Raw genomic sequence first — 22,112 nt, forward strand, 5'->3', positions numbered from 1 at the left:
ACAGCATCTTGTCTGAGCTGGACTTAAATCCAAGCCTTGCTACAGCATCTTGTCTGAGCTGGACTTAAATCCAAGCCTTTCTACAACATCTTGTCTGAGCCGGACTTAAATCCAAGCCTTGCAAGAGCATCTTGCGTGAGCCTGCCTTAAGTCTAAGCCTTGCTACAGCATCCTGTCGGAGTCCTGCTAGATCACTCTGTCCAAGCCTGGCTCAAAATCAAACCTTGGAGCATCCTGTTTACTAGCCCTAGCAAAAAAAACAAAGCAACAACTAAATCACCTCCCCCCGCAATGCACCAGTATGAGTGATGACCAGTCGTGTTTTCTCTGCAACCGATGGGCGGTTGTGTGCGTCAGCCGATGAAATACATTTTCCTGGAGGGCCTCCACTGCCTTCCCCGTTAACTCATCATGAAGCCCAGGCTAAAAGTCGAGAGCACAAACTCTTCCTTTGTATGTTTTTTTTTTAACAGCCTGCACACACATGAGGAGATGTGTTGTTCTTGGGTTCCTCCCTGTCTTCTTTGGTTGGAAAAGAAAAGTTTGTTTGTGGACAGCTGGGGAGGTCTGGGCCTGGAGCTGAACTCAGTGGCTGTTGATAACCAGGTAGGCAGTGGCCTATGTCAGCAGCAGGGAAAGGGTGGGAGAGAGTAGGCGTGGGCAGTGTCTGTCCGTCTGTGGAAAGAGAAACTGTACACCAGCAAAGCCTTTTAGCTAATGGAGCACTGATCCTTTGAACACCCCCCGTTCCCACCCCCTCCCACCCCAATTCCAGCTGCCCATGGCAGTATAAAAGGCATCGTAAATCGCTTCCTCATTGACATTATCTTCGCAAACGACCACCTTCAGTTCAGGGTAAGTGTCATTTCTCCTTCAGGAAGGAACAGTGGCAGTTTGTGGCGACGACTGGATCCCACCCACCCTTTTGCCACAGGGTGTGTGGGTCTGTGCATATGCGTGTGAGATCTGGGGGGAGATATGGGGTATTGCAGCTTTGCCAGTGCGAAGGCTGCAGAGCAATTCAGAGGAAGCTGGGAGTCGACGAATCTCATTTAAAAGCAAAAGAGCCAATGCCTTTGTTGATTAAATGCATGCACCGGGGTGTATGACCAAATCCTCAGCAGAGAGGCATCTGAGGTATTGGAAGGTGTGTGAAAGAAGATCACAGTTTTAAGAAGCTAGGCTGCAACGTAAACCCTAAGCGCATTTATTAGAGGGCAAGTCCCGGTGAATTTAGAGGAACTTATTATGGAGTAAAAACGCTTAGGGTGGTATTGGAAATTTCCTGGTTGTCATTGAGAGGAAACACCATAATAAATCTGCCTGCCTGACTGACTTTCTGTCTTTTTGGCTATCTACCTACACATATCCATCTGATTATAAGATATCCCATTTTACCAAGGGGGCTTCCAAACTGTCCCTATATTCGGATGACAGTCAATCCTGGCGAATTCAGGTTGTGCAAATAAAGGTGATTTGGAATTTTCCCCTAACAAACCCACTCCACCCCTCCCTCCCAAAATCAGACTTTCTGCAATCAGGAAAGTGGCAGGAAAATGCATTTGGAGAGCATGGGATAACAATTTCTTGACGCAATGTTGACTAGCCTCTGTGCAAACCAATCAGAAGGGATGCTCAGTCAATAGCTAAGCTCCAGGCGAACTCTGCGCAGATGAATCAGGGTGACGGCTGTATAAACAGCTTGTCTCAAAGCAACCCAACACACCAGGATCCAAAATAGCCCACAAGACGTGGTTGGTAGCCACTAGCTTAGAAATCTCTCCCTCTCTCTCTCTCTCTCTCTCTCCCAACCGACCAACCGAGTGACCACTCTACCTAGACAAATGTGTGGAGGATAGGTCTTTAACCTGTGTCAGCAAAACAGAGACTCCATATCTCGAAAGCCAGTTGCCTCCACACCTTGCTTGTGGGCTTCCAAGATAGTCCTGGGTCTTGCCCAGTAGGACTTTTTCTGGTGAAAAACACTAACCGGGAGGGCCCCCAGAGGAATGAAGGAATACACACTACCACCTAAAAGAAGGGGGAGCACCCCATACGCCATACAGTCCAGAGTCTAAAAATGACCGAACACATCACTGTTTTGGCATTTCAAAGGCTGGAAAGCAGAAGGGGGAAAATTGAATGTGGCAAACTCTTTTTTAAAAAAAATCTAAAGCAGGCAATGACGGGATGCCAGTCCATTTTGCTGCTCTATTTACATCTCTCCATTTCCTTTTGGCTGTCTTACCTTTCCTCTCTCTCCCTTGTTCACAGATCCTGTCTTACACACCGGGCCTCCCGGCTAAACAACCCTCCCAATCTTTGACCGACAGCTTTGGCAAGCAAAGAAGGAAGGGACACGCCCTGCACTCCTCAATAACAAGATGGCCAGTGGGGAATTGACAGAGCTGGAGAAGGCCATCGACAAAATCGTCCAAATCTTCTTCATGTACACAACCCAAGAGGGCAAGAAGGGGACGCTGACGGCTGGCGAGTTCAAGGAGCTTGTGACTTTGCAGCTCCCAAACCTCATGAAGGTAGGGGAGGGCAAATATTAGGGTGTGATCCCAGGAGCGGGGAGAAAGATTTTTTTTGGGGGGGGGACTGCTTTATACATTTAAAGTGGTATGATACCACTTTAAACAGCCATGGCTTCCTCCAAAGAATCCTGGGAATTGTAGTTTGTTCCAGGTGCTGAGAGTTTTTAGGAGAACCTTCCCTGCTGCCATTACCCTGACAATGCTACAGTTCCCAGAGTTCCCTGGGAAGAGGGATGAATTGTTAAACCGCTGTAAGTTCTACTCAGAGTAGGAACAATGGGCCTAAGTTCATTAATTAAAATGGGTTGAATCCAGTTAAGTCCCATTCAGTTTATTGTTGTTGTTATGTGCCTTCAAGTCGACTACAACTTATGGCGACCCTATGAATCAGCGATCTCCAGCAGCATCTGTTATAAACCACCCAGTTCTGATCTTGTAAGTTCAGGTCTGTGGCTTCCTTTATGGAATCAGCCCATCTCTTGTTTGCCCTTCCTCTTTTTCCACTCCCTTCTGTTTTTCCCAGCATTATTGTAGACCCACTGAAATCAATGGCCACGACAAACTTAAGCCCATTGATTTCAGTGGGTCTACTCTGAACAGAATGTAGCTGGATGCAGTCAAATAGGTCTGCTCTGAGCAGCACTAGCACTGAATACCACCCAGAGTATTTTTCTGATGACCAATGCTTCTGATTTTCCTCCATACAGATGGGATGGGGACGTATTTTCGGGTCGAAGGCCAGAGTCTCCAATGGGCAGCCTACCAGGAGGGGAATGGAAGGGCTGCAAAATTTGGGAGGAGATTACTATTTGGCAGCTGCAGCCATCGCGATGGCTAGGGATGGGAGAAAAATTTGATTCAGTTTGCAGTTAAAGGCGAACCCAATTCGCACTTTTTGAAACAAAGTGAGAGCTGAAACACAGCCCCCATCTGTCGACATTTGCACTTTTCTGAGTTTTGCAATGCAGTTTTCCAGCTGAGCAACACGTGCGAAAATGCATGTACTGGGACAAAGTGTGAACTGAAAAACAGTGCATGCATTCCTGAAAAATAGTACAGAAAAAATGCATTCCGTTGGGAAATGTTGCTTTGCAAATTTGTGTACATTAGGTGAAATTGCAGGCAAACGCGTGTATATTAGGAGAAATTTGTACTAAAATGCTGATGAATTTTCATGAGGACTTTTTTAAAAAAAATCACAAACTGATGTGGAAATGTGGAGAACTAAACTTGAGTGTGGAAAAACGAGTAAGAGAGAAACCAAAATGGATATATGTGCTCATCCTTTGTGGTCAGTGTGCATGATTACGCAATGTGCAATTGATCTCCACAGGTACCTGATCCCAGAGCTTGGGAAAGTTACTTTTTTGAACTACAACTCCCATCAGCCCAATCCAGTGGCCATGCTGGCTGGGACTGATGGGAGTTGTAGTTTAAAAAAAGTAACTTTTCCAAGCTCTGCCTGATCCTTCTGACCATGTTTTCCTTTGATTTCACTGATGCCACCACTGGTCACTTCCATTTCCTTCAAAAAAAACCCTCTCAGGAATGACACTATGTTATGATCAGTAGTATAGTGGCAAATTCAGAAAGTGCAGAGTCCCTTCATGTTAGTCATGACCACGCTTCCCCCTTATTTTGCTTCCAGGTTGAGAATGAGATCCTTGTTAGTGCCTTCTCCCACAACAACAGACACCCCTAGGAGCCAAGAAGCATGAAAGGGGAGAGTGTTAGCTGCTGAGAAGAGTCTTCTCAATGGCCGACTCACCTCCTTTCCCTCTGACTGGCTCCAATCAGCAGGAAAGGACAAGGAAGCAGGTTAGAAGACTCTTCTCAGTGGCTAACGTACTCCCCTTTCATGCTGGTTGTCTCATAGTATGCTAGAGACGCAGGGGCCCTGCTGGGGCCCTGCTGCCAAAAAGGTAAAGGGTCTAAGACCCCCGAGACCCTGAACGACTACACCCCTGGTTATGATTAGTGTCTGTGTGAGCACACACGCATGCGTGTGTGTGTGTTTGTGTGTAGAACTGGCAGATGTTGAGATGTGCTTTTCTAGCCAAAATAAGGGTGGGAGGAACAGGGAGGAATTACCATCACTGCTGTTGACACCATTTCCCAGCACGATTTCAAACTCCAGATGAGGCACCAAGCTAGGGATGGAAGGACCTGTCCATTTCGGCTCTCTCTGTTGCTTGTTTTTCCAATCTTAAAATCAGTTCTCAGCATTTCTGTAGCAATTTGCATTTTTTTAAAAAAAATCTTCATGAAAATCCTCCAGCATTTTAGTGCGGATTTCTCCTAACAAAAACATTTTTGTAGGGAGTTTTGACTAAGTTGCACATTTTTTCGCAAGCCATTTCTCATCACATAATGCATTTTTGTATGCTCTTTTCACTCATGTATTCGTTTTCATCACATTTTCCCCTAACGTGCATTTTTGCAAACTCTGCTTGGTTGGAGAAGTCCATCGCAAAATTCGAATCAGTGCGAGCTGCAAAGGACGGCTGTGTTTCGGTTCTCATATTGTTTCGGAAAGTGCGCATTTGATAGGTTCGGCTTGAAATGCAAACTGAATTGAATTTCTCGCCCATCTCTGAGCCTGCCTGGCAGCATCTGAACCATCCATTGAAAGCACTCTTCTGCCATTTTATTAACAGCCCAAAGGCCCTTAAGGCTGTAAGAGTTCTTAGGAGACCCGTCACAGATCTAGGATTTCCAGCACCCATAACAAACTACAGTTCCCAGGATTCTTTGGGGGGAGAAGATATATGACTGTTAAAAGTGGTAGAACAGTGCTTTGAATGGATGGTATGGATGTCACCTGAATGTTCCTCTATGCCAAGAAAGAACGATGCCTCGCCTACAGAAAACTAGCTCTTCAGGGATGAAAAATTATAGGCGAGAGCATCTTCTCCCTGACATGCTAGATTTCTATGGGCAGGGATTTCCATCACCACCCCTTTCATAGGGAAGGGCTTTCAGACTTCCCTGAAGTAGATTCTAACATCTCACTTGCTGCTTGCAAGAAGTCGAACTAGACTCAGTGTCGTTCATGGGGTGACACAAACATAAAACACCCGCCGACGTGACGGCCACATCTTGCAATAGCAAATTCCAGAAGTTAATTCTGCATCATATGGAGATGCATTTCCTTTTGTCTGCCCTGAACCTGGGGCTGCCAATCAATTTTATTGGATGACTCTGAGCCCTGGGAATATGATGAGAAAGGAAGGGGGGGAATCCTTTTCTCTCTCCGCACCTTTTTTTAAAAAAATGTTTTTAAAGATGTTTTGTTTTAATATATTTTAAAGTCTGTTTTTAAGATGTTTTAGAGTGTTTTTAGTGTTTTGTTTGCCACCGTGGGCTCCTTCTGGGAGGAAAGGCGGGATATAAATGTAATACATAATAATAATAATAATAATAATAATAATAATAATAATAATAATAATAATAATAATAATAATAAATTATACCTTGCATAATTTTACAAATGGGGCTTGCAACAAACTGTTGCAGTGTAGAGTTCTTCTGTTCACTGCTCCAGCCAGCCAGCCATGCCCTTCTGCAAGATATTTTATTTATTTATTTATTATTTATTTTATTGTACTTGTATACCCCCCATAGCCGAAGCTCTCTGGACGGTTCACAGTAACTAAAAACATTAAAACAAATACAATTTAAAACAGATCTTATAAAAACAATTTAAAACACAATTTAAAAATGTAAACAGTATAAACACATGCTAAAATGCCTGGGAGAAGAGGAAAGTTTTGACCTGGTGCCGAAAAGATAGCAGTGTTGGCGTCAGGTGCACCTTGTCAGGAGGATCATTCCATAATCACCACTGAGCAGGCCCTCTCCCTTGTTGCCATTCTCCGAGCTTCCCTTGGAGTAGGCACCTGGAGGAGGGCCTTTGATCTTGAACGTAGTGTACGGGTGGGTTCGTCTCGGGAGAGGCGTTCCATCAGGTATTGTGGTCCCAAGCCGTTCCATACTCTGTTCTCACCCTGTTTCTGTTCTCATGCTCTGTCATCATTGGGTGTTTTCTGAGGTTCCTCTCCTTGGGGTTTCCCCCTAAAGATTTTTTGTGCTTCTGCATACCTTACGGTTCTGCCGAGTGTGATTTTATAATTTTAACTGATTTTTATTTGCATTGTCTTGAGTTTCTTGTACACCACTTAGAGGCGATTGTTACCGAAGTGGTATATAAATTGCCAAAGTAAATAAATCCCTCCCTCTTGTGCTGTTTTGGTGAAATAACGATCGGCACGCACACCAGGAACATCGGAGATAGAAGGGAGTGATTGCTCTCTGTGCCAGGAGCTTCACAGCAGCAATCTTCCGCTGGCCCTCTCTGACTTTTTCCTTCCTCTCTGCCCTCTCCAAAGGATGTTGGCGATCTCGACGAGAAGATGAGGAGCCTGGATGTCAACAACGACCAGGAGCTGAAATTTGGAGAGTACTGGCGGCTCATCGGGGAGCTGGCCAAGGACATCAAGAGGGAGAAAGTGGGGAAGAAGAAGTGAAAGTCGTGGCAGGCGTGGATGCGTGTGGGGTGTGTGTGTGAGAGAGAGATGGGTGGGACCAAGAGACCGTGACCATGAGCACTTGGGGGAGGAGGAAGTCGCCGGGAAGTATTCATTAATTTGTCAGCAGGTTGCAACAATTCAAATAAAAGCCTTTGCTCCGAGATGGCATTGCTTGTTATTCACTTAACAGGTAGGATGGCAGCAAAGAGGAGACAGCGCTGGGCTTTAAGCGGAGCCAGGCATCAGGAGCCAGGAGTTGCACGTCAGCAGCTGGAGCCAGGAGTGGAAGCCAGTGAATAGTACTGTTGCCTTCCAAGGAAGGGCCATGGCTCCATGGCAGAACATCTGTTTGGCATGCAGAAGGCTCCAGGTCCAATCCCCACCCTCTACAAGTGGCGCAGGGAAAGACCCCCTCTCTGCCAGTCAGTGTCAACAATGCTGATCTAGATGGGACAATGTTCTGACTTGGTAGAAGGCAATGTCCTACGTTCTGATTTATGTCAGCCCTTTATTTGGAACCATGAGGACTGGGATTTTAGGATGATTTTTAAGGGAAGACTTGCAGTTTGGTAGCAGAGCCCACGCTTGGCATGCAGAAGATCCCAGGTTCAATTCCTGGCATCCCCAGGTAGGGCTGGGAATGTCCCCAGTCTGAAACCTTGGAGAGCTGCTGCCAGTCAGTGTAGACCATGCTGAGTTCAATACACCAACAATCTGATTCAGTTTAAGGATGCTTCCTATGTTCCCACACCCCCAACCCAAACGGGAAGTTCTTATAAGTCCTTCTGGGTCAAGAAGACCCAATGGCCAGCCTACCTAGGCGAGGTCACTCTGGAAGCCAGGAATGGCCCAACTTGCAGCTCTGGTTGCTGGTTAGAGGGGGTCAGAAGCAGGAAAATCCAGGCCAATCCTGGCAGTTCCAGATAAAGAACTGGCCAAACTCTCTCTCTCCTCCACTTAATTAATTTAGCAAGATTTATATACCACTTCATCCAAGTAATATCTCGAAGCAGCTTCCATAAAATAGTAAGAGCTACTCATTTAAAAATACAGCTGGTATAGCACAGTGGGGAGGAGAGCCTGGCTGGGAGTCCAGAGTCTGTGAGTTCAAATCCCTGCTTGTGTCTTCTGGGCGTCAAGGGCCAGCTAAAGATCACCCCCCATAGTGAGTGGCTCAGGGGTCACGTGGCCTGCCACCTGTGCAGCCGTGGGCAAGCTGCAGAGTCCCAAGGAGCCCAGTTGCCCCCCAGCTGGCAGTTGTGGACAAGGAAGGGGCTGGCTTGTGCAGCTGTGGCAAGCTGAGCAGGCCCTAGCCAGCTGGGGAGGACTAGCCTCAGAGGGAGGCAATGGGAAACCCCCTCCAAATGCCGCTTACCATGAAATCCCTATTCATAGGATTCAGGATCGACTTGAAGGCAGTCCATTTCCATTTTCACTCATTTAAAAAATAGCAACAACAGCAAACATTCAAAACAGTAGACCTAATACAATGATCAAAATATAGATAAAACCAACAGTTTTTAAAAACAAAAGTAAATAATAACAGTACATGCCTGGGTAGGCTTGCCTAAACAAAAACGTTTTTCACAGGCATCGAAAACAGCACAATGACAACGCCTGACTAATATTAATATCAGTGGTATGTTGAATAGTTCTCCTGCATTTCCCCCCAACAATTCACCATCAATTAGTGACAAAGAAGCTTCATTCAAAGCAGCAACAGGCACCTCTGCTGTTGCACTGGTTCAGTAAGTAGTGCCAGGATTTATTTTTTTTTTGTCCAGTCTGCAAAGCAGCATCCTCGTGTTGCAGTGATTGGTCATTGGAGCAGCTCACCCCAAAGGGCAGGCCTCACCCTATGGCAAAGTGTAGTAGCAATGTGGAAAGCAGAGGGTTGAGAGCCATGAAGCATTTCACCAAAGCAGCCCTTATGACTGCCATTTTACTGAGACAAGAACGTCTCAACCCCTTGGGAGCTCTCCAAGGTCCTGAAGAGGCTCCTCCTTGCCCCTGACCCCTGCCACCAGATAACAACCTTGATCCAAGACCACCTAGCTTCCTTGGGACCTTTCCCAGGTGCTGAAGCACCTCCTCTCTCTGGTCCTACTCCCTAGAATGGGGATAGGGAACCTGCAGCCATCTAGATGTGGTTGGACTCCAAATCCCATCAGCCCCAGGCAGAATAGCCCATGGTCAGTGGTGGTGGTGGGGTTGTGGTCTAACCACATCTGGAGGGCCACAGTTCCTTCCACCCTGCCCTAGAACCTGTCACCCAAAACCTGATGCCTGCTTCCCACCCTTGTGAAAATTGTTACGGTGCTTCCACAACAGACAGAAAGGCCCCCTGATTCCTAGAACAGTCTGAGAATGGGACATTTGAAAAACCTCTTTCCATCAACAAAGCAGTCAGATCCCCTCCTCTCGCCCTTCCGCCTCCGGTTTTATTATGCGCACACTCACAGCTCAACCATCCTTCAACGGACCGATGTGATATTTTTCTGCAGAGCTTTTATAAATTTTATTTTTCATTGTTACGTTTCTATCCCACCTCACCTCCAAGGAGCTCAAAGTGGCGTACAAACACAGTCCTCTGCCTCCTGGCTTGATCCTCACAACAGCCCTGTGAGGTAGGTGAGGCTGAGAAAGAGAGAAAGAGAGAGAGTGTCTGGCCCCAGGTCACCCAGGGAGCTTCATGGCCAGGTGGGGATTTGAACCCTGACCTCCCAGGTCCCAGTCCGACACTCCGACCTCTACACCTGTCTGGCTTGGCTGCGCTTTGCTAAGCATCCAGTCCACATCAGCCCTGCAGGCTGTGACTGGCTGGCTTTTGAGATCCTTGCTAATCCACCCTTGGACAGAGCTTGGAAAAGTTACTTTTTTTAAACTACAACTCCCATCAGCCCCAGCCAGCATGGCCACTGGATTGGGTTGATGGGAGTTGTAGTTCAAAAAAAGTAACTTTTCCAAGCTCTGGACTTGCCCCTTCTGTTCATTCCCTCTGCCCTGCTGAGCCTTCAAAGGGAAGGGCGTTCTACAACTCTGAAGCCAGGCAAGCTGTGAATCTGGCAGCTCTCCTTCTAGGCTGGAGAGGAGGAGGAGCCAGTAATCAGAGCTTGGAAAAGTTACTTTTTTGAACTACAACTCCCATCAGCCCAATCCAGTGGCCATGTTGGCTGGGGCTGATGGGAGTTGTAGTTTAAAAAAGTAACTTTTCCAAGCTCTGAGACTCCTTGCACACTGCTGAGATGAGTTGCTGAGATGAGTTGCGACTACCTCTGGGGAGGGGCAGAGCAGTTGCTGTAACACAGGGACCAGCTTGACAGGTAGGTGAGCCACGGCTGGCTTTAGACCAGGGCTCGGCACGAGAGAGCCCAGGAATGAGAATGGTAATCGCTTCAGAGCCGGAAATGAAGCATCCCTATTTCCAAGAGACATATTGTCTAAGGAGACTGATTTCGTCAGGGTGAAGGAATGTGCTCTGGAATTTAGCCCCCCAGGTGTTGCTCTGTCAGAGGTGACCATGACAACAGGATTGTCTCCTGAATTCACACTGCCTCTGATCCCAAAGTGTGTGTGTGTGTAACAGGGATTGATGGCGCTTGAGCCAGAGGCTACGTATCCACACAGATCAGCTTCACAATGTGTATAAAGGAGCCTTCCCACCCTTCAGCCACAGAAAAGTTTCACAATATATGGACGGAGCTCCCATGTGCACAAGCATTATTCACCCCATGAAAGCTCCACAATGTGTGCACAGAGCTTCCTTGCGCACAAGCGCCTTCCCATCTTTTTTTTTCATCCCCCTCCTTCCAAAACTTCTGTCCTCCTTTTCCTTTCTGCTTTGCTTTATTCTTTGCTGCTTTTATTATTATTTTTTCCTTTGCAGGAACAGTTTGGGGCCATGGCCAAATCTTACGACCACCTCTTCAAACTGCTGCTGATCGGAGACAGCGGGGTCGGGAAGACCTGCTTGATCATCCGCTTTGCAGAAGACAACTTCAGCGGAACCTATATCAGCACTATTGGTGAGAGCCGGGCCTGGGGAGACGGGGGGGCATTTGTGGGGAAGCCCCTCCTGGGATCTGGAGCAGGAAGGGGGGGCGCTTCATCAACCCCAAGGGATCGTGATCTTCCAGGCTTCAAGTCCTAGTTGTCCCAGTTCGGGATGGAAAGGTCTGTCCATTTTGGTCCTGCCCCTTGTTCACTTTCCTACTCTTAAATTCACTTCACATTTCTGCAGCAAGTTTCCTTTAAAGAAAACACAAAAAACTGGTGAAAATTCTCCAACATTTTAGTGCGAATTTCTCCTAAGAAAAGCATTTTGTGTAGGTGGCTTTGACTAGCGTACACATTTTTGCAAGCCATTTCTTGTCATATTTTTTTTGCACATTGTTTGTAGTTATATATTCGTTTTTATGCTCGCTTTCCTCCAATATAAGCATTTTTTAAGACATTGTTTGGTTGGAGAACGGCATCACAAAATTCATATAAGTGTGAATTTTGAACGATGGCGGTGTGTGGAGAGCCGCTGCCGATCAGTGTAGACATTATTGAGCTCGATGGACAGATGGGCTGAGTTGTTATAAGGCAGCTTGCTACATTCCTATGTTTTGGGGCAGGGCTGCAGCTCAGTGACCGAGCATCTGCTTTGGACGAAGAAAGGTCTCTGGCCCAGTCCTGCGCACCTCTCGGTCAGCATGGGAAGATCCCCTGCTTGAAACCCTGGAGAGCAACTGCCAACCAGTGTAAACAAGGCTGAGCTAGAGGGACCACATTGGTGTAAGCAGAGCTTGGACAAGTTACCTTTTTTTGAACTACAACTCCCATCAGCCCAATCCAGTGGCCATGCTGGCTGGCGCTGATGGGAGTTGTAGTTCAAAAAAAGTAACCTTTCCAAGCTCTGAGTGTAACCCTGTATAAGGCAGCTTGCCGTAGTCCTGCAAGGTGATAGTGATTAAAGCAGAGGAAGAGAGCAGGGGGCGCCCTGTGTATGTATAGCTTGACTCCATCTCCCTTTCCCATCCAGGGATTGACTTCAAAATCCGGACAGTGGAAATCGAAGGCAAGAGGATCAAGCCGCAGGTTTGGTACGTGCTAATGGCACAGGCGAAACATAACTGTTTTAAATTGTCTTTAACATGTGTGTTTTAAATTGTATATTTGTTTTAATGTTTTTGATTGCTGTAAACCGCCCAGAGAGCTTCGGCTATGGGGCGGTATACAAGTGCAATAAAATAAAATAAATAAATAATAATTTTATCCACAGAAAAGATTCATAATGTATGTACAGAGCTCTCGTGTGCACAAGCGCCTTCTGCTTATTTGTCACATAGAAGCTTCACAATGTGCACACAGAGTTTCCATGTGCACGAGCGCCTTCCCATGGTTTACCCACAGAAAAGATTCACAACATATGTACAGTGCTCTCATGCGCACAAGCGCCTTCTGATTATTTATCACAGAGAAGCTCCATAATGTGCGCACAGAGCTTCCATGCGCACATACGCCTTCCCCATTTCTTATCCACAAAAAAGTTTCCATGTGTGTGTAGAAAGCTCCCACACGCACCTGCGCACTCCCATTCAAGGGGCAGCTTCCCACAGTCAAGGCAAAGACCTGTCCATTTCATCCATCAGGATGGGCTGATTCACTGCTTGCCCTGATTTATTTATTTATTAAACGTATTAGTCGCCCATCTGGCTGGCTGTCCAGCCACTCTGGGCGACGTACAAAATAAAAACATACAAATACATCATTAAAAATCTCGACAATAATAATAAAACCTAACCCACTCCATGCAAATGCCTTGTGAGCGCATGAAGCCAATGGTGTGGCCACAGCTGGGCCATGCTCCCATGGAATTGCTGCTCAGGTGAACCACAATCGCCATGGGATGGGAGGAGGCTGTATAAGAGAGTGCTGAAGTTTCCGTGATTATGGTGGAATGTTCTGGGGTTTGTTTGTTTTTGAGCCAACATTGTGCCATGATGACAACCATCACATGGAGGTGGTTCTAATGAATTGTGTGGCCTTTGGCAGGAAGCCCACATAGAACCAGGGCATGAGCGCAAATAGTGCTGAAATTTAGAGAGTGACTCTGAATTTAGAGGCTATATCTAGACATCATGTGTAGTAGTTAGGGATGTGCTAGAATTCCACCCAGTTCAGATGTGGATCGGATTTTTATATAGCAATTTTCCGCGACTATTTTCCTGTGGCCCTCCAGATGTTGTTGGACTCCAACTCCCATCAACTCCATCTAATGTGGCCAATGATCAGAGAATGGTGGGAGCCTTACATACATGTCCTAACCAATCAGGGATCACATATTGATCAGGGAGATCCAGATCTGTGTTTACCCACACAGCTAAGTGTTTGCAACAGATGTGATACCAAAAGTGACCTGGCTATTGGTCGAGGATTATGTACATGATTGTAGACGTCTGTGTTGGAATTACTTTTTTAGATGTTTTTAAAACTTTTTTTTAATGAAAAAGGTGTTTTTAAAGATGATTTGTTTTCATACATTTTTAAAGTCTGTTTTCATGATGTTTTACAGTGGTTTTAGTGGTTTTGCTGCCCTGAGCTCCTAATGGGAGGAAGGGTGGGATGTAAATGTAATAAATAGATAAATAAAATATTAAATGCACTTACAGAGGTGTAAAGCAGGGATGGAGAGCCTGTAACCCCCCAGATATCACTGGACTACAACTCCCATCAGCCCCAGTCAGGGGTGATGATGGGAGTTGGAGTCCAACAACATCTGGAGGGTCTTTGGTTCCCCATTCCTCCCTTAAGAGGGCAATATTTTCTACAGGTGGTGGTGGATGAAAAAGGTGGATCAAGGCTGTTGTGATACAAAGCCCTGAACAACTTGGGCCCAAGATACCTTAAGGAGCCCTTATATCCCAGCTCATTCACTGAGATCACCCAGAGGAGCACTGTTAGTGGTCCCTTGTGTTATAGAGGCCTGACTGACCTGCACTAGAAGCTGGGATTTAATGTCGCCGGTCCCATGGTATGGAAGGCTCTTCCGGCAGAGAGGCGGCAGGCACCCTCTCGCTTTTGACTTTCAGGCGTCTCGTGAAGATTCTTTTTGTGCCGACTGGCCAGTGGAGGTGTTTAACCTGATCAGCCAGTCACTGTAATGATTATTTGCATAGGGTTGCATCCAATTATAGTCCTACTCCGAGTAGACTCACTGAAATTAATCAAGATGACTAAATTAAGTCCACTCATTTCAGTGGGTCAGTGGGAATACCACCCATAGTTTTTAATGGTGTTTTATGTTGTACTTCAGTGTGGTATTTTATATTATTATTATTATTGTTTAACTTTCCTTGGAAATACAGCTCAAAGCGACTTACAACCACAATATCACACCAAAACAAATTGTAACATAATAATAATAATAACAATAAAATTATCATCATCATCATCCCTAAAAACACATCAGTACAGACAACAAGTCTTACAAAACCTGCCACCCTAACAGCTACCCTGGGCTCCTACTTAGAGGAAGGGTGGGATATTAATTAATTAAATAAATAATCAAATAATCAAATACATAAATAAGAGGTCCCAAACACCTAAAGCCCTTCAAATTAGGGCCCAAAAGCCTGGGTAAAAAGGAAGGTTTTTGCTTGGCGCCTAAGAATAGATAATGATGGCACCAGGTGTGCCTCCCTGGGGAGAGCATACCGCAAGCTGGGAGCCACCACTGAGAAGGCCTGTTCTCGTGTTGCCACCCACTGCCCCTCCCCATGAATGAAGATGAAGAATGCAGGGTCTAGGTCTGTTCAAATAGAGCTGTATAGCTCTACTTGAATCAACAAAAAAAAATGGATCGATATCGACAAAGATGGGGTCATGGCCAAGGTTACAAGCCCAAGCCATTGTGACATCCTTAAAGCCTGGAGATCACCTCCCTGGAATTCAGAATGGGGAAACTCCAGTGAGGAAGGCTTGTGAGTTTGAGAAGTTCTGGGGAAGGGGGAGAAAGAGAGAGAGTCATGTCAGCTGGACTCCTGTTGTTCCTATTGCTCACCTGCTGAGGCACCGTGACTAAAAATTGGGAAATGGGCGGCGCCAAAGCTCTATGCTGGCCGGGTGCCAGGCGGCGAAATGAGACGCCTTGCGCCACCGTTGCAACCTCCTGGTATCTCTCGGAGGTGTCTCCTACACACGCCTTCTCGAGATATAAAACAGTAGCAGGGAAGTCAGCCCTCTCCAGCACAGCCACTTCCTTTGAGCAGGTAAGTTGGTCTTCAACCCTTCAGGCCTCCATCTGTGGTCCCCTCCCAAAAGAGAAGGCGCCCCTGTGGGGGGGGGATGTTTTTGTGATAGAAGGGGTGGTGGTGGTGAAATCTGCCCTTCCGGACTCCCCCTCCCTCTCGCCGTGAACTCCAATCCCTTTCTTGTTCAGCTGTAGAGTACCTCATCGCTGTGGACAAGTTCGGGCAGCTTTCAAGTATTTGCCTTACAAGCGTGCAGGGTGGGGGAATCGAAGAGGCAGGAACGGACAGAAAGCTAAGACTCCTGTCCCCATTTGTTTTGCCTGCCCTTAGAGGAGAAAGAAAGAACCAGTGTTTGATTCGGAGCGTCTCGGTGGGAACTACCCAGTCGATCTCGACGAACCGACTCACAGTTCTGTATTCTGAAGAAGGGAGTTTTTGCTGACGGGCCACACCGACTCGAGTGATCCAGGATGGGCTGCAAATGCTGCAAGAAGCGAAAGGTCAATTGCAAAAAAAAAAAAGTCTTCTGGTTTTCTAGGGAAGGGAGAGGAGTAGCTGTGGCAATCCTTCTGGCAGGGAAGGATGATGCGTGGAGGCTTTTGGGGGATGTAGAGGATGCAACTCTGGGCCATCTCTGGACCTGTCTTCTTAAACTAGCACGGTGGAGCTCTTCCGTGTATCTGGGAGAACCAGAGAAGCCATGTTATAGGGACCTAGGTGGTGTTGGCCAAAAGATGGGGCCAAATCCATCCCTTAAAATTCTAGGAATCAGGAGAAGCGGCTTTATATTGGGTCCATCTAGCTCAGTGCTGTCTACACTGGCTGGCAGCAGCTCCAGGATTTCAGACAGGGAGCCTGTCCAAGCCCTCTCTGGAGATGCCACTGGGGATCGAACATGGGACCTCCTGTGTGCAAGACAGAAGCTCTGCCACGAAGCCACTGCCTCTCCCCAGGAGAGAGGGAGAGATCCTCTCGTGCAACTAGCTTCCTCTAAGGAAATTTCAGGATCTCATCTACTGCACCAGTTGTATTTAGTCCCGTGAGACTCTGCCACTTGGGCCTACAGAAGAGGCGGTGGCCACCTTGGCAAAGTTCTCTCCGTTGGATGGTTCTCCTCCTGTGACATGTTGAGATGTTTCAAGTAGGAGCATCCCAATGGATCAGGCTTAGCAGGATTTCTTTGAGGTGGGGGGAGAATCTGGGAAATATTTCCATTAGAAGCTGAGATGGTTCCCAAGTCTAGTGCTGAGTCAGAGTTTACTGTCATCAAATGGCTTGAGATGATGGCCGAAGGATAGGAAGTGGAGAAGCTGTGAAAGGGAAAAGGGAATTGTGAAGGCTGCAGACAGAGAATGTGTGAGCCATCTGCTGCACTCCAGGTGTTTCTGGAGACCACAACTTCCATCACCATCCCTGACCATTGGCCATGCTGGCTGGGGCTGATGGGAGTTGGAGTCCAAGAACATCTGGAGGGCACCAGGTTATGGAAGTCTGGTCTAAACTGTTGGTGTTTGAGTGTGTATGTGTACAGGTGAACCTGTTGCACAGGGCACAGGTCAGAGGGACTATCAGGGAGCCAAGCAGCACATCCTATCCCACCAGGCCTAAATGTAAATAGCAAGCATAATATGCCAGCAACTCCACAAGTGGCTTCTGCCATGGATGCTGGATCCTTGGCTGGTTTTAGATGTATCTGGATCAGCTTGCTTCACTCTCTGAGGAGGTTCACCTAGGGAAACGCCCCAAAGTTTTCAGTTCTCAAACAGGTTCTCCCTGCTGAAAGAATTTTTTAAAGCATTTTTCCCATCAAGATCCCAGCAAAACGCAGCACTGGGCAGAAGCAAACATACACATTTTTGCAATGGGATTGTATTGTATTTTCTTTTGTTAAAAGAGAAGCTTTTGTTTGGCGTTTGCTGTTTGACGCATAGCTCTCTGACTTGGGTTCACCCAGAAGTCAGCTCCAGTGACTTCAGTGGCTTACTCTCCAAGTAAGGATGGCAGTCTTAGATGATGATGATTGCTTTTTTGTGACAGTACTCACTGGTACAGAGTAGCATTGCCTCTTTTTTTTGCTGCCCATGTCAACCATTTTGTGCTGACACCTTTAGCGCTTTCCTCGACGTATGAGTACCGGCACCGCACTTTTCATCAAACAAGCCCTGATTGTTATCATTTAAAGGCTTCATCCTATCTGCACTTACTCAAGAGTAAGCCCTATTGAACTGTGAATGTTGCCTGCCTGAAATCCTGGAGAGCTGCTGCCCGCCAGTGCAGACAATACTAAGTTAGATGGGCTATGGTCTGACTCAGTAGAAGGCCGCTTCCTAGGGCTTTTTATGGAATAATTAGGAAGAGACAAAGGATGGAATTTTCAAGGTGATAGGCCTAGACGCCTCTGTGAGAACTTCTCATGCGCCTGGTATGGCTCTCTTGTCACTAAAAATTGATGTTTGGGACACATTCCTAGAAAATGCGAGGCGGGTGGGCACCATTGCACATGAGGTTGCACAAAAAAAGAGGCCCCAGGCCTTCTACCATCAGTCCTGTCTGCAGTGCACATGCCTCCTATGCCCATTTTTGCAAAGCGCTATTCCCAAATGGAATGCATTTTTGCATGTTATTGTCACTAATATATATGCATTTTTATGCACACTTTACCCTAGTGTGTAGATTTTGACTTGACTGGAGGACTGCCCCGCGAAATTTGGAAAAGTGCAAATTTCAAAGGATAGCTGTGTTTCGGTTTTGAGTATTGTTTCATAATGTGCGAGTCGGGTAGCTTTGCCTTGAAATGTCGACTGAACTGAATTTCACCCCCATCTTGACTGACCACTGGTGGGTATCAAATGACCACCTGACTTCAGTTCAGATGTGGTTCTCAGATCCCCCACAGTAATCTGCGGGAAGGGGATGGATTCTTGAGATGTAAAAACATCCAGCCAAAATATCATTACATGCAGAGTACCAGACTCTACAGCAGCAGTGCACATCCAGATACCACTGGACTACAACTCCCATCATTCCCTACCATTGGCCGTGCTGGCTGGGGCTTGATGGGAGTTGGCGTCCAGCAACGTCTGGAGGGTGACAGACTCCCTACCACTGCCTTAGGGTCCATGTCACATGGGTCTTCAGAATCCCTTTGGGACTCAGTCCTCAAAATGGCTCCCTTTTTGACCTCTTCTGCCTCTGTTATATTGGAGCAGAGTCTAGGTTGTGCTAATTAAGAGCTGGAAGAAGGAACACCACGACTTTTTTTTTTAATGTGGCCAGGGAGGAAATACCAAACGTTCTTTGCTATTGGGGTGCCAATTAACCAGGAGCTGACGCACTAGGAAAGAGAAAAGTGCTGGACCCAGAAGTCTCTGTAAAAAACGGGTCTAAAATGATTTAGAAAAGCCCAACGGAGAAAGATTCTGGGTGTCTTCTGAAGCTTTAGGAGATGGCAATCAATCTATTTGGAACTGATTCAACTGATGTTCTCATTAAAGAAGGTGCCAAGATAGTGGGAGCCATGCGTTAAGATGGGTTTCAACATGGGGTACAGTGAACAGGGAGTGATAAGGACCAATCTGAGGGAGAGGAAGGATGAGGGGGCACTTCTTATCTGGTCTGGTGCGGCCTGGGAGGATGCTGTGCTTCATGGTATGTTCTGGAATGGAGTCAGGACAGTTTGGCGGAGATAAAATGATAATCATCTTGTGATTGTTCATCAGAGTGGTGTGCAATCTTGGGAGTCTTAATGAAGTGAGCCAGAGTTTCAGGGAGGGTAATATTGTGTAGGAGGGAGTCAGGCTGGTTGGACTGCTTTTTTTTTTTTTTTTTGGAGATTGCTGATTTCTGCTTGATGCCTTGTGTCTCACCATGGTTCCATCTCTCCGTCTTTCTCTTCCCTCCCTCGCTCCCTCCCAGGACTCTCAAGAGCTCACTGACGTGGAGAGGGCCATCGAAATAGTCATCAACAACTTCCACTGCTATGCCGTCAAGGGCCGTAAAGAGTGCCTCACCCCCAACGAGCTGAAGGAGCTGGTGGGGCAGAGGTTGCCACATTTAGCAAAGGTGAAGAGGCTGATCTAGGAACTCAGATGGCCCCAGCCCAATAGGCAGATTTCTGGAGGTTCTAGACTAACTCGGAAAGACCCCAAACAAAAGGATACAAGTCCTCCCTTCGTCCGAGATCAGCATTTCCCAACTTGGCACCCTTCAAGATGCTACTGGACTCCAACTCCCAGCAGCCCCAGCAGGGCCAGTGTTCAGGGATGATGGGAGTTGTAGTCCAGCAACACCTGGAGGGCAGCAGGTCAGAGAAAGCTGTCCTTGATGTGAGACTCTCAGGTGTGGAAGCAGTCATAAGTGATTGTGTCCCCATTCCTCTTATTCTTTGATTGCAGCCTTACCTTCTCATGCTCCACACAAGTCAGTGATGTTATTGGACTGTAGTTCCCACAGTTCCTGGCCATTGGCCATGCTGGCTGGGGATGATGGGAGTTAGAGTCCAAGAACATCTGGAAGGTTTGGCTACAAGCAAGCAAAAATCTGGAGCCCACCAGATCTCTACTGCAGGGGTGGGGAACCCCAGGTCCAGTGACAAAGTGTGGCCCTGTACACCTCTCTGTCTGGCCCTCGAGACTCTACCTCATCGGTTCAGCTTTGCACCCTCCTGGCTAGAATGTGTCCTTGAACTCTGATGATGCTTCTTACTTGTCTGGATGGAGGACAGTGTGTGTAACCTAGCCAACTGTACAGAGGCAAAATTTACATTCATTGCCCCGCCCTCTTTTACCTCTGGTGGTCCCACCCACCACAGGCATGCGGTCCCAGGAAGGTTGCCCCGAAAGGAACGTGGCCCTTGGGTTGAAAACATTTCCCTACTCCATCTGTAGTGCGAAGGGATTCCAAAAGTGTTATGTTTTGACAGCGCCCTTTTTTCTCAACACAGGACGTCGGCACGTTGGACGAGAAGATCGAGTGCCTTGGGGATGGTGAAGAGGCCAAACTGCAATTTGGCGAGTACTGGGATATCATGGGGGATGCAGCCAAGGGATGTCGAGTCCCAGGAACGAAGAAGTAATGCACGCCGGGGAAGATCAGAACTGCAAGGCCTCGGACCGTTTACACAGGAAGGACAAGAGACTGTCCACCATGATGTCAACGTGTTGTCAATGCAGTGTTAATATTTTGGGGGTTCTCCCTCTCCTCACCCCTTTTCTAGCCCTGGAATCTCCAAGTCTAGAGCTTGATCTCTTTTATGTCAAGAAGCATTCAATTTCCAGCCCAGTTTCCTCCCAGCTCCTAGGCTTGGCTCTAAAATGACATGGTTGAGAACCTTCCAGGAACATGGGCATTCCAGGTTCCTGACCATTCAACTCTAGAACCTTCCAGTGGAGAGGTTTTGCCACATGAGCTCTGGAGCCGTAAGAGGTCATTTTTGGCTCGTAGTCAGAATGTCTCCGTTTTCAAACCTTATATTTTCTAGTTTGAATTCTTTCCAGCCAACACCTGTACTATTTTGCATGCTTGTTTGTTTTTGTTGTTCAGACCCAAAATTTAATCTAGAACTCTTCAGAGCTTTACTTAAAAAATAAATAAATCCCCACCTCTAGATCCAGAAAGCATTGCTGTTCTCATCTCTGGATCTAGGGAAAGAAACCACTGGGTTCCCTTCCTCTTTCTAGACCTGGAATCCAGAATCCCAAAACTATTTGCTCCAGACTCTGAAAACATTTTCTTTTTAAAAAAACAACCCTATCCATTCAGTCCAAAGTTTTGATATCCTCAGTAGTGGAATTAATTTCCTTCCATCTCAAGTCAACTACTCTGGCCCCGTTTTCCCTAACGTTGACTCGGCTCATTTGTTCAGCACTTTTGCCAACTCTCCATAGCATTGATGATGTTTTCTCCATCAATCCTGTTTGCAGGCCGATGGTTCAGAGGACAGAAATGGACTCTCGTTCCCGCATTATTATTATTATTATTATTAATATTATTTTCTCTTCCAAATTCACAAAGCAAAGTGACTACGGAGGTTGCAAACAGTCGTGACTGGATTAAGCGGATTGGATTTGGCCTTGCAATCAGAGGGTGGGGGGAAGGAGAGAAGCTATGGGGACTGGAACTGGACGGACTGGGACTAGGCAAGGGCTCAGAACTAATATGACCACAGGAGGAATGTAAACCTTGTTCAGTGTTAGCGGCCAACCGGCATATTACCAGCTCAACGAGCTCCAATTGGAATAACGTGATAATCCGTTAGATGTCCAGGGTTGACATCTCCGCTGGACAAGTCAAACGGACCCCATACTTGTCGAGCCTCTAGCTTATGGGATCCCCATAAAATGCTTTGAAGTAATATTCCCCCTGTAGCAACATCTAGTCTGCTGTTGTCTTCATGAAGCTGTCCAATGGTCAGGCCTGGATCCGTCCCATTCCATTCCATCCCGTCTGGCAGGCTAACTGGTCACTGTTTTCCAAGGGCCGGGCCGGGCGAGCGGTGGTACAAGATGACCTCTCGTGTTGCTTGCCATGATTTTTTTTTGTATAAATCCATGAAATAAAAGAAAAGAAAGAAAACCAGTCGTAAGAGTTCCATTGTCTTTCCTTGATCATATCTTGTTTAAGGGTCTGGGGGATGGATCAATATGGTTGCTACCCGGCTGTGGGATCCTGCGGCGCTCGGTCAGAATTTCATCTTCAGGGCTGTCTATTGGCAGTGGGTCTGTCGATCCCTCTTGAGAACAGAGGCAAGGTCCTTCTCGTGCGAAAGCTGCTCTGCCCTTGCTGGGAGGCAGACAAACGTCAGCAAA

At 46.9% G+C, this 22,112-nt stretch overlaps 2 protein-coding genes across 3 annotated transcripts; both read left to right on the forward strand.

The window, feature by feature from the left end:
• Window positions 1-511: 511 nt before the first annotated feature.
• On the forward strand, window positions 512-7,230 carry S100A13 (S100 calcium binding protein A13). Of its 2 annotated transcripts, none has more exons than XM_061606491.1 (3): window positions 512-606; window positions 2,275-2,537; window positions 6,929-7,230. In XM_061606491.1, exons 2-3 carry the CDS (start codon window positions 2,385-2,387, stop codon window positions 7,064-7,066), a joined length of 291 nt encoding a protein of 96 aa, XP_061462475.1. In that variant the 5' UTR covers window positions 512-606; window positions 2,275-2,384; the 3' UTR covers window positions 7,067-7,230. The 2 variants fall into 2 exon arrangements, with proteins under 2 accessions (XP_061462475.1, XP_061462474.1); XM_061606490.1 differs by lacking the exon at window positions 512-606 and adding an exon at window positions 695-855.
• A 7,989-nt stretch (window positions 7,231-15,219) lies between these two features.
• On the forward strand, window positions 15,220-21,882 carry LOC133375014 (protein S100-A14-like). Its single transcript, XM_061606453.1, has 4 exons — window positions 15,220-15,324; window positions 15,637-15,806; window positions 19,222-19,368; window positions 20,249-21,882. The coding sequence occupies exons 2-4, from the start codon at window positions 15,777-15,779 to the stop codon at window positions 20,378-20,380; spliced, it is 309 nt and encodes a 102-aa protein (XP_061462437.1). The 5' UTR covers window positions 15,220-15,324; window positions 15,637-15,776; the 3' UTR covers window positions 20,381-21,882.
• Window positions 21,883-22,112: the final 230 nt, after the last annotated feature.

The sequence above is a fragment of the Rhineura floridana genome, chromosome 22 (genome assembly GCF_030035675.1).
Source record: "Rhineura floridana isolate rRhiFlo1 chromosome 22, rRhiFlo1.hap2, whole genome shotgun sequence".
Lineage (NCBI taxonomy): Eukaryota > Metazoa > Chordata > Lepidosauria > Squamata > Rhineuridae > Rhineura > Rhineura floridana.

What these genes read in the sequence shown, in the direction of transcription:
- S100A13 (XM_061606491.1), top strand. Translation starts at nt 2,385, where the DNA reads ATGGCCAGTGGGGAATTGACAGAGCTGGAGAAGGCCATCGACAAAATC. An exon ending in AGCTCCCAAACCTCATGAAG is followed by an intron (nt 2,538 to 6,928) that starts GTAGGGGAGGGC and finishes CCCTCTCCAAAG; the next exon opens with GATGTTGGCGATCTCGACGA.
- LOC133375014 (XM_061606453.1), top strand. Translation starts at nt 15,777, where the DNA reads ATGGGCTGCAAATGCTGCAAGAAGCGAAAG. An exon ending in AATGCTGCAAGAAGCGAAAG is followed by an intron (nt 15,807 to 19,221) that starts GTCAATTGCAAA and finishes GCTCCCTCCCAG; the next exon opens with GACTCTCAAGAGCTCACTGA. An exon ending in GGTTGCCACATTTAGCAAAG is followed by an intron (nt 19,369 to 20,248) that starts GTGAAGAGGCTG and finishes TTCTCAACACAG; the next exon opens with GACGTCGGCACGTTGGACGA.